This window comes from Rhinopithecus roxellana, chromosome 4 (genome assembly GCF_007565055.1).
Source record: "Rhinopithecus roxellana isolate Shanxi Qingling chromosome 4, ASM756505v1, whole genome shotgun sequence".
In the NCBI taxonomy this organism is placed as follows: Eukaryota; Metazoa; Chordata; class Mammalia; order Primates; family Cercopithecidae; genus Rhinopithecus; species Rhinopithecus roxellana.
In genome coordinates, this window is record NC_044552.1 from 6,099,598 (window position 1) to 6,111,710 (window position 12,113).

The 12,113-nt window shown below is 45.6% G+C and overlaps 1 protein-coding gene across 1 annotated transcript in view; it reads left to right on the forward strand.

Moving 5' to 3' along the window:
- Nucleotides 1-6,374: 6,374 nt before the first annotated feature.
- RANBP9 (RAN binding protein 9) overlaps nt 6,375-12,113 on the forward strand; it is a 93,526-nt gene continuing 87,787 nt past the window's right edge. The window contains exon 1 of the mRNA XM_010376408.2: nt 6,375-7,281. Within this exon, the coding sequence (XP_010374710.2) occupies nt 6,705-7,281 (577 nt within the window). The 5' untranslated portion in view covers nt 6,375-6,704. The remainder of the gene's footprint in view (nt 7,282-12,113) is intronic.

Genomic DNA, 12,113 nt, shown 5'->3' on the forward strand with positions numbered 1-12,113 from the left:
AAGGGCTACCATGGACTAGAACAAGCAGAAGGAAAAAGGAGGAAAATCAGAAGGAGTTTGAGAGCCTATTAATTTGTCAAAAAGTCATTAACATAGGTTATTTCAGCCCAAATTGTAATTTTTGTACAAATTCTTCCAGAACAGATGATAAAACAGTTTCCTCTAAATTTAACTTTTGGTTTTTCACATAGCTTTTCCTTCATGAACATGAATTGTAACCACTTTTATTCACACATGAATATGAAATAGTGTATTTATGTTATTCCACGTGGTCCTGTAGAACCTTTTCACCCTGAACTCCAAACCCCAGGGATGCAGTCTCTTGGTTTGTGGTAAAACAGCCAGCACCCGCTTCATGTTCTCTTCAAGACAGCACGCAAATTCTGATGCAGAGTCCTCCCTCACTAGACCTTTTTCTATCTGATCATGGACTCTGGAACACTTGTTTCTAAAGAGCATCAACTGACGCTGGGTGTGGTGGCTCCTGCCCATAATCCCAGCACTTTGGGAGACCAAGGCAGGAGGCTCCCTTGAGTCCAGGATTTTGAGACCAGCCTGGGCAACATAGACCCCTGTCTTACAAATTAAAAAAAAAAAAAAGTAGCTGAGCACTGTAGCATGTGCCTGTAGTCCTAGCTACTTCAGCAGCTGACGTGGGATGATCCCTTGAGCCCAGGCTTTGGAGACTGCAGTGAGCTACAATCGGGCCACTCCAGCCTGTGGGACCGGTTCTCCCAGTCCTTACTATTCAGGGGCTAATCCATGGATCAGGAGTGGCAGAAGCCCCTGGAAGCTTGTTAGAAATGCAGACTCTCAGGTCCCATTTGGCAAATCCCCACCTTCAAGTCTGAAAAGCACTGCTCTTTAATTCATGTGTGCAGTGGGCCCTCCCGTGTCTGAAGGTTTGCGACCGTGGATTCAACCGAAGACCAAAGATGCAGTTAGACCTATGATTGTTCTGTCTGTCCTGAATGGACTTTTTGTCCTTGCCATGATTCCCTAAACAATACAGTATCACAACTACACAGGATCACATTATATTCAATATTGTAAGTAATTTAGAGGTGATTTCAGTATACAGGAGGATGTGGGTAAGTTACATGCAAATTCATTTTATTATCCAAATTCTTATATAACATCATGTTATATAAGAGACTTGAGCATCTGTGGATTTTGTTATCTACAATTCTTGGAACCAATGCCCTATGGATACCCTGGGGACTACTGTATTAATCTTGCCACTCTGTATTAGTCCGTTCTCAAGCTGCTAATAAAGACATACCTGAGACTGGGTAATTTATAAAGGAAAGAGGTTTATTTGACTCACTGTTCAGTATGGCTGAGGAGGCCTCAGGAAACTGACAATCATGGTGGAAGGGGACGCAAGCAAGTCCTTCTTCACATGGCGGCAGCAAAGAAAGGTGCAGAACAAAGGGCAAGGGAAGACCCTTATAAAACCATCATATCTGGTGAGAACTCACTCACTATCATGAGAACAGCATGAAGGGAGCTGCCCCCATGATTCAACTACCTCCCACTGGGTCCTTCCCATGACACGTGGGGATCATGGGAACTATAATTCAAGATGAGATTTGGGTGGGGACACAGCGAAATCTTATCACCCTCCAACTAGACTCTGTTCACTGAAGGAGTAGATTCCATACTGCTGTTTTTCTTTGTAATCCCTCTTGCCTGTTTTCCTTACTCCCTGCCCAGAGGAGAAGACAGAACCCAAGGTTCCAACATAACAGGTGCTTAATAGATGCTGACTGAGAACTTTCCCAAATTTGGACCTTTTACTGCTGTAGTTTCCTAACATTGTTCAGCCATTTGCCATCCATTTAAATTTGCCACCCATTTCAATTTGCCACACTCTAGCTGCAGAAATATCCTGACTCCACTCATGTGTGGCATCAGGCCGCCCAGGACACTGGAGTGCAGCAGCATTGAGGGTAATAAAATGAATTTGTTGACTCCTAGGATTTCATCGCTAGTGACTTGGCCTTGCTTTTTAGTGTTGAGAATGGTTTATAAGGAATGTTGATATAGTAGTCTAGAACAGGGATCACAAACTGAAGCCTGTAGGCCAAATCCAGGCTGCTCCCTGTGTTTATAACAAAGTTTTACTGGATCACAGCCATGCCCATTTGTTTATGTATCATCTATGGTTGCTTTCAGCTACAATGGCAAAATTGAGTAGTTGTGACAGGTAGCTATGTTCGGCAGAGCCTAAAATATTCACTATCTAACCTGTTACAGAAAAAGTTTGCTGATCCCTGGTCTAAAATCCATATTTGATGTGAATGTGGAAAGTGCAGTTCCCCAGGGTCACTGGAAGTTATAAGGACCCTGTATGAGTCAGTTTCCAAAGATGGCCTTCAATGATCCTCACCCTCTCGTGTTTGTGGCCTTGTGTAATCTCCTCCCCTTGAATATGGGATGAAACTAGTGACTCACTTCTAACAAACATAGGGCAAAAGTGATGGGATGTCACTTCCATGGTTGGGTTATAAAACACTGTAACTTTTGTCTTGCCACGATTGCCTTCTTGGCTTGCATGCTTTCATTAAGCAAGCTGCCATGTTGAAGAGGCCCACGTGGCAAGGCATCATGGGCCACTTCTGGCCAATAGCCAACAAGAAACTGAACTCCTTAGTCCAGTAGCCCTCAAGGAACTGCATCAATGAGTGCAATAACCACATCAGTGAGTGCGAAAGTTGATTCTTCCCCAGTCAAGTCTTGAGATGACTGCAGCCCCAACTGATACCTTGAATGCCCATGAGAGACCCTGAAGCAGAGGATCCAGTAAAGTTGTGCCTGATTCCTGACCCAAAGGAAATGTCTGATAATAAACATTATTTTAAGCCACTAAGTTTGGGGATTATTTATTCTGCAGCAATAGATAACTAATCCAGGCCCTAAAATCATACTATGGATCTTGGCACACATTGCCATAACATTTTCCAGTACCCAGAAGGATACTGTCATGGGCATTGACTGAAACAGGCTGGCCAGCATTTTACCTCTTTCCTGGTATCTTTCCTAGTATGGAAAATCCTCTACCGTGGGCACCAGTGGCCCTTTTCCACTAGGGCACTGTGTCCTAAACATTTTCATATGATGCCACGCGCAGAAAATAAGATGTGAATGCACAAGACTGCTCACTGTTGGAAGGGACCATTTCTGGAGGCTGTAGCCATTCAAGGCCCACCCTGAGCTGAAGTTATCAATAACGTAGCATCTCTGTAACCCAGTCACTGGATAAGCTGGGAATCTCTGCTTGCTGGTGTACTCTGGCATGGGCACACAATCTAGGCTTGGTGACTCTGAAACTTGAGTAAGTGGTGTAAAGGCTGGAGGTCAGAGAGATGACAATCTAGGTGGTAAAGGTGACATCTGGTAGTGATTTCTATGATCAGTGCTGGGGTCCAGGCCAGTCTATTTATGCAGCCTCTCCTCCTTTGGCCTTTGTTTTCAGGCCTGCTTGTCCAGCCTTCTGGTCAATTCTGAGAACCATCTAATATCTTTCCATTAAGTTCCTTTTTTGCTTAAGAGAGCCAGAATTGGTTCCTATTGTTCGATACTGAGAAACCCAGCAGATACAGATACTGAGTAATATTAGAGCAATACATGGTAAAGACTGAAAACATAGGTTCAAGAAGGGCGTGGATATGTTCATGGTTAATGGATTTTTACCATTTACATCTCCATGTACAATTCTATTATTTTCATAATAAAATTTACTTTTATTATGCATTATAATAAAAGTACATTACTTTTAATAATGCATAATTGTCCATTATGGAAACATTTTACAATTTGTCCTTCATGTCTTTTTGGTAATGATTTTGGCAGTGCTGTAATTATTGTATTGCCTCTTCATTTAGCACATCATAATCATTTTTCTATGTCTTCAATAACATATTTTTAAGAGGCCATAAAATATTTGTTTCAGAGAGTAGGTCTGAAATTGGGCCCGAGATCCACTAAGTCAAGAGGAAGGGGTGCCTTTTTCTAATTGGTTGGCCTCTTTTTGCACTTCCACTGCCCAGAAGGGATACCTTAAAAAAAAAAAAAAAAAAAAAAATTGGCACGAATGTGCTATAGGTGCTCCTGCAGCATAACTCCATGGGGTATGTGATAATTTCTTCTAGTCCCTTCAGGTTGGGCATTTGATTTACTTCTATATTTAATCTGCCATTAATACTTCTTGTTGAACATTTTTTGGCCTGAAGTATTTTCATATTTAGATTGTGTTGTTTGGCTTTTTTTGGTTTTTGATAGGTAAGTCAAAAGGTATGAATTCCTTTATGTCTCCTTATAAATATAACCAAGTATATAGCTTTCTAAAAGGACGTAATCAATGTTCTTTATCTCCTTCTGAATGAGAAAGTACCCATTTCACAGCATCCTCCCCCACAACTGAAATCATTAATTTCTTGATGGAGAACAACCAGTCCCCCTTATAAAATGCTTCCAACAAAATGTTAGACAATTCTATTCCTTGAGTTGTTCCTAAGATACGGAAAGTTCTAGATAGTTCCTAAGTGTACTGACAGAAAAAAAGTACATCTTCATAAGTGTTTCAAGAAAGTTTAATGAGGCCTGGAGCCCATTTATTCTACCATGGCTATCGTACATTTAAAAGAGCTTGGCTTACATTGAACTCATTGTGACTGTAATATAAATGAAAGTGTTAGAACACTGTAAATACAGTGACATCATGTGATTTAAAGTGCAGTGGTTTAAAAAAAGTCATCAAACAGGTTAAAATTAATGGATAGTTCTATTAAAGTACAACAGAGACCAGGCGTGGTGGGTCACACTTGTAATCCCAGCACTTTGGGAGGCCGAGGTGGGTAGATCACTTGAGGTCAGGAGTTCAAGACCAGCCTGGCCAACATGGTGAAACCCCGTCTCCACCAAAAGTACAAAAATTAGCCAGGTGTGAGCACAGGCTTGTAGGCCCAGCTACTTGGGAGGCTGAGGCAGGAGAATCGCTTGAACCCGGGAGGCGGAGGTTGTGGTGAGCTGAGACCACGCCACTGCACTCCAGACTGGGCGACAGAGCGAGACTCCGTCTCAAAAACAACAAAAATAATAATAATAATAAAGTACAACAGAACATCTAGTTGTCTGGGTAACTGAGGGACAAATTAGGCCGAATGACTGTTATTTGTTCTGGCCAAATAATGTTGACCTTAAATTAAATCACCTTTGGCCTACCTTCTTCAAAACGAAATAATTTTCTCTTCGGCAAAACATTTCTTATTTGACCAAACGATTACCATCATATCTTTGGAAGCAAACAAATTTATCAGAATTTACATCATTTAATTTACACATGCAAAGCCCGATTTTGCCAGCTAGGGAGAGATACGCTAAACAAAGGGAAGTGGTGAGAACAAAATAGTAATGTTATGATGGGTCAGAGAGCAACACTTGGCAAGTTGTGCCAAATTAGTCGACGAAGCACTCTATTGGGAATTGCAAAGTAGGAAGTCCTATTTTTGACTCTGCTGACCTCAGTAAATATTTCCTTGTCTTAAAAATGGGCATAATTTTCTGTTACCTAAGAACACTGTTATGAAAATTAACGAGTCTATAAAAATGTTCTGACGTCTCTAGAAGCCCTTCCTGAACACACACTATAATTGTGTATTCATACAGTGCCTGCTCCTGGTTTTTGAAGATATGCCGGTCTTTATTAATGACACCTTCTACCACTAAGTTCACTGTGAGTCCTCGTAAAATTAATTAATGAAATAGTCACTATTTTAACTGGGAGACTGCCTTCAGAAGTGGTTTCCCCTGCCCATATGGTCAATGTTACGAAATTAAACACTGTGAAGTACCAAAGGCAATGCGTTCCTCTTTGGAGGGAGGCGGCAAACGGGAACCGGACTGAGAAGAGAGCTAGCAGCACTGCACGGGGAGCCTGAGCCGCTCCGCACGCCCCGGGCCGACGGGTCCTAGAGAAACCCGGGGCCCGGGATCGCGGCGGCCCCAGCGGGGCTCGATTACTCTCGCCTGGGCGAGAAGCGGCTCCTCGGCTCGGAGGAGCACTACGGTGGGTAGGTGGGGCGACGACAACAAAAAGAAGTCAAGTGGGAGGGGATTCGCCGGCGAGGGGGGAGACGGCGGCCGCCTAGCGGGAGGAGGCGGACGCCTCCGAAGGAACCTGCGGCGCCGGGAGCCCAACGATCCTGCCCACGAGCGACTGGCGGGTCCGGGAGGGCGCCTCGCGGCGTGCAGCCGGGAGCCCCGCGGCCCGCCCCTCGCGCCGCTCGCGCCTCTCTCGCGCCTCCGTCCCGCCCCCTCGCCTAGCACCGCCCGCGCGCAGCGTCTCGCGCCGGCCGGGCCCGCCCGCCGGGAAACAGCCGCGAGAGCAGCGGCCGCGGCGGCCGCCAGCGCGCCTTCCCCTCCCGCGCTCCCGCGTCGCCCCCGCCCTCGGCACCTCGTCCCCGGGCCGCGCGCCCGTGCTCCGGCCAGCGTTCTCTCCCGGCCTCCCGGGCCCGCCGCCCACTCCCGCGTCTCCGAGCCCTTCAACCGCCGCTGTCTCCCTGGGCGCGCGGCCCGCCGCCTGCTTCCGGGGCGGGCGGACTGGGCGCCTGGTGCCGGCGGCCGCAGCGACAGCGCCCCCGGGAAGCAGAGGAGGAAGGAGAGAAGAGGTGGAGGTGGCCGCAGGCTGAGTCGCGGCCGGGATGTCCGGGCAGCCGCCGCCGCCGCCGCCGCCGCAGCAGCAGCAACAGCAGCAGCAGCAGTTGTCGCCGCCACCGCCGGCGGCCTTGGCCCCAGTGTCCGGAGTCGTCCTGCCGGCGCCCCCGGCCGTCAGCGCCGGCTCCTCTCCAGCCGGCTCGCCCGGCGGCGGCGCGGGCGGCGACGGCTTAGGGGCCGCGGCGGCCGCCCTGCTCCTCCACCCCCCGCCGCCGCCGCCCCCGGCCACCGCGGCCCCGCCGCCCCCGCCGCCGCCCCCGCCGCCACCTGCCTCAGCGGCCGCCCCCGCCAGCGGGCCCCCCGCGCCCCCGGGCCTTGCCGCGGTCCCCGGCCCGGTCGGAGGCGCCCCGGCCCCAGCTCTGGTGGCGGGCAGCAGCGCCGCGGCCCCCTTCCCGCACGGGGACTCGGCCCTGAACGAGCAGGAGAAGGAGCTGCAGCGGCGGCTGAAGCGCCTCTACCCGGCCGTGGACGAGCAGGAAACGCCGCTGCCTCGGTCCTGGAGCCCGAAGGACAAGTTCAGCTACATCGGCCTCTCTCAGAACAACCTGCGGGTGCACTACAAAGGTACTGGGCGTGTGTCCTGCGGTGGGAGTGGGGCACTGACCCGACGTGGCCGGCCAGCGCTGCGCGGCTCTCGACCCGCCCCGGACCTCCTCCGACCCCCGCCCTCGCGGGCTCTGCCCTCGGACGCCACTAGCCGCTTGTTGTGCTGCTCCGGGTGGGCGCGGGGGTCACGGTGAAGGATCCGAGGGTGAGGGGCGAGATTCTTGGAAGAGGAGGGTGAGTAGAATGCTCCAGGGTAGGAAGGAACTGGTAATCCTAGGCCAGGAGCAGGACACCTTGAGGGAATCCGGGATGACAGGACAGAACTGGCTTTCTGATTTCCCTGGGAGATAAATCTTGGGGCTTGGGTAGAGGAATCCATGGACTCGGAGTTGGGTTACATTGTTCTCCAGGTGGTGGGTCAGGCGTTCTCCTCTTACAAGGAGGGAAGAGAGGCACGATTCTGAGGTATGATTTCTAATTAAGAGAGAGCTGGGATACACAGGGGGAGGAGTAATCAAAATTAGGCCAGAGATTGTCTAGGGGGACTAAAGGACAAGGGGCCCAAGTTTGCCATCAGTAAATCTTAGTGAAAGCAACCGGGAGGGTAAGAGAAGGGAACCCCAGGAGCACCATTTTTTCTTAGGGGAGCAGAAACCTACCTCTCGCGATTGGAAGTACTCTATACAGGTCCTTAGGTGTTGATGTTATATGAAGCCTTGTCGGAAACGAAGATGGAACAAAATGCAGCTTAGTATTTTGAAGAAAATTGGCTTATGTTTTACACCTGCAGTTAAAAACAACAACCTTAGGTTTGTGCTTGCCCCCTTCCTCCCTCACCTACCTCTCCTAGGTTAAAACAAAGCTTGAAGCAAATCAGTTATATATAAAATTATGAATTGCTATGGGAACTATTGAAATGTGGCCCAATTTAATAGCGTGTATCAGGTTTACTTGTGTGGAAGAAAAAAAAATCAATCTAACGTATCAGTCTGTCTGGAAACAAATCCAGGGTTTTAGGCCCCAAATCTAAAGCAGGAGCTTTTTACATTCAGGGCAGCCTCACTTTGATTGGCTACAAAGGGGTCTGCTCAGATCCTAGTGACATGTATGTAGAGGGGATAAACAACCTTGTGGTTAAATTCTTATATGGGACTAAAATTTAAGAAGAAGCTTGATAAGTAAGTTACTATTGAACCAGAAAGGCGAATGGCAATAGAAATCTACCAAATGATTTGGCTGCAAAGAATCACTCACAAAAATAGGCCTTGAACATTTTTTAATTCTTGCATACATCCAAAGAAGTACTTCTGAGTGTTATCTTCCTTAATCTAAACGTCTAAACATTTCATTCACAATATCAAATCTTTGTTTTATCTTAAGTTAGGACATTTTGTTAATTTCCTTGTGAAATATTTCTACTTTTATGTTTTAATTTGTGTGAACGGTGCTGTGTTATGAAGTGTTTACTTCTGATCTGGCTGCCAGAAAGCTATTGTTAGATGTGACAGAATTTTATAATTTTAAACTTATGGTTGACAGTAATTTGCTCATAAAATCAGAGCCAGTATAGATGAACAAAGAATCCTAGATTTCCTGAGTTCTGCAGTCGTTTGTAATTGTAGATATTTTACAAGACTGGGCCTCAGTTTCTTCCTCTGAGTGATGTGTAAGTTGAGCTGGAAGATTGGTAGGGAAATTTACAGCTCTGAATTTCCGTGATGTCTACGATTCGTGATTACTGTTTATTTAGTACTGTGAGGTGTCTTGATTAGTCTTTTACATAAGATTCATAATTTAGGTCAGAGAAAAATATATGTTTATGTGAAATTAGTTGGAGTTTGAAATATTTCTGACACTGCTACATTCCTGACACTGCTGTCTCAATTGTTTTTATTCTTGGCCTCTTTATTACTTTCTGTTGTGTAATACTAAGATTCACTTTCTGGGAACATAACTTTTATAAACATAAATCATTATTTCTTCCAGAACAGATTTTGTTCTTCCAGAAATTTTGTTTGTTATCCTTTTTATTTTCTTTCCCTCTCTTCTGTCTTCCCTTTGTCTCTCCCTTACCCCTTGTCAGAAAGTCTTTTTCCCTTTCTACTGCCTCTTCCTCTTGTCTTGTTACTATAGACTGTGTGTGTGTGTGTGTGTGCTGTTGTTACTGTTGATTTTCTGTGTGTTGTCTGAGAGAACCACACCGGTTGTAGTGGGCAACTCTGTCCCAGTAGCAGTAGCAAAGAAGTATCATAGATAGTGGATAATACTTTAAAGTCACAGAATAAGAAGAGTGAATTTTTATTTAACCTGTCATTGTGCTGCATTGATTTCATCTAAGTGTTATAAGACGCTTTTAACATTAAAAGCTGCTATTCATATATTCATGTATTACAGAATTTCAAAAGAGTGATTATAATTATTTTCCAGAGTGACGAGAATTTTCCTTATCTTTGAAATGGAAGTATTTTGCTTTCTTTTGCTCCAAAGGTATTCTGTGTTTTTTGTGGTTGTTCTGGTGGTTTTCTTTCTTTTTTTTTTTTTTTTTGATTGGGTTTCAACTCTGTTGCCTTGTTGGAGTGCAGTGGTGCGATCATGGCTCACTGCAGTCTTGACCTCCTAGGCTCAAGGCATCCACCTGCCTCAGTCGCCCAAGTAGCGGGGACCACAAGCTCCTGTCGCTATGCCGGGCTAAGTTGTAATTTTTTCGGATGGAGATGGGGTCTTACTGTGTTGCCCAGGCTGGTGTTGAATGTCTGGGCTCAAGTGATCCTCCCACCTTGGCTTCCCAAAGTACCGGAATTACAAGCCTGAGCCACTGTGTCCAGCCTGTATTCTGTTTTTAAGATGTTCTAAATTGAAATTACTGCTTTTGGAAGCAGAATTGTTCCTTAAATGATTTGAAGAGATTAATGTTGAATAATACTGGACATGCAGATAAGGTTGATTGGATTGCAGAGGAATAACTACAGGATATGTGTAGTGTATCTGAAATTTTTTGGAAGGCCTTTTGCTTCGCAGTCATACAACTGTTGAAAAACCCAGGGGTAGTCCCTCTTATTTTTGAAATTGTTGTCAGTATTGGATAAGTACAAATGTGACAAGTTTAGACTTGTTATAACAAGTTTAGACTTGTTAAAGTTATGATGATAACTTTATTTTACTTTAAATAATTTTAATGAATATGACAATGAATTTAGTCTAAATGTTTCAACAGATTGCATTTTTATATTTTTCTAGTTATTACCACTATTTGGATATTTTATAGAGTGTTTTATATATACACACACTAGTGGATCTGGACAAGATCCTGGAATTTTCATTTTAAATTTTAGAGAGTGGTAGAACCTGGAGGTTAGATCTTCCCAGTCATAAGTAAGTCAGGATTGAAAATTTTCACTAACTCCAGATCTAGTGTTCTTTTCACAAGACCATAGTATTGCCTGTTTTAGTTCATATGAGACTTAATTATCTCAAGTAGATAAAATCCTGTGATTACATTTAGAACTTTTAAAGAATAGTTGAGATTGAAAATACTTACTCTGGGGGAAAAAGGTAACTGGAACACGGTGCTTCAGAAAAGTCCACATTGAAAATACTTACTCTGGGGGAAAAAGGTAACTGGAACACAGTGCTTCAAAAAAGTCCAGACACCTTGATTTTACTGATTTAGGACAGTTTAAGAGATATGCAAGATAAATGAAAGTTGGGAATTATAAGAAGCAATGAAATAGTGAATTTCAGTGAGTGTGGTGGCTTACATTTGTAATCCCAGCACTTTGGGAGGCCAAAGTAGAAGGATCGCTTGAGCCCAGGAGTTCTAGACCAGCCTGGGCAACATAGTGGTACCCCATCTCTCTACCCCTAAAAGTTAGCCGGGCTAAGTGGCACATACCTGAAATCCCAGCTACTTAGTATTAGTAGGCTGAGGGAGGAGGATTGGTTGAGCCCAGGAGGTTGAGGCTTCAGTGAGCCATGAAGGCCTGGGTGACAGAGTGAGACCCAAAGAAAAAATAGTGAATTGCATTTTTTTGTTTTTGAGACAGAGTCTTGCTCTATCGCCCAGGCTAGAGTGCAGTGGCACAAACTCTGCTCATTGCAACCTCTCCTGGGTTCATGCAGTTCTCCTGCCTCAGCCTCCTGAGTAGCTGGGATTACAGGCACTCACCACCATGCCTGGCTAATTCTTACATGTTTAGTAGAGACGGGGTTTCACCATGTTGGCCAGGCTGGTCTTGAACTCCTGACCTCAGATGATCCGCCCGCCTCGGCCTCCCAAAGTGCTGGGATTACAGGCATGAGCCACTGCGCCTGGCCTGAGCTGTCCTTTTTTTTTTTTTTTTTTTTAAGATGGAGTCTCGCTCTGCTGTTGCTAGGCTGGAGTACGGTGGCGCCATCTCTGCTTGCTGCAACCTCAGCCTCCCGGGTTCAAGCAATTCTTCTGCCTTAGCCTCCTGAGTATCTGGGACTATAGGCGTGCGCTACCACACCTGGCTAATTTTTGTATTTTTAGTAGCGAGGAGGTTTCAACATGTTGGCCAGGATGGTCTTGATCTCTTGACCTCGTGATCCGCCCACCTTGGCCTCCCAAAGTGCTGGGATTACAGGCGTGAGCCACTGTGTGGCCAGAATTGCACTTTTTAATTGAAATGTTATGGACAACATCTAACCAAATAGGTTGAACTTTTGTTATACTTACTCTGTCTTTCCCACCTGTACCCCCCGTCATTAGTCCTTGAACATTTCCTAAATATAATTGCTTATCTAATTTCCTGCACTTTTTAAGGTTGAACAAATACTTCAGCATGCTTGCTTACAAGCTTACAAGTACAAATGTCTGTTAAGCATTATGG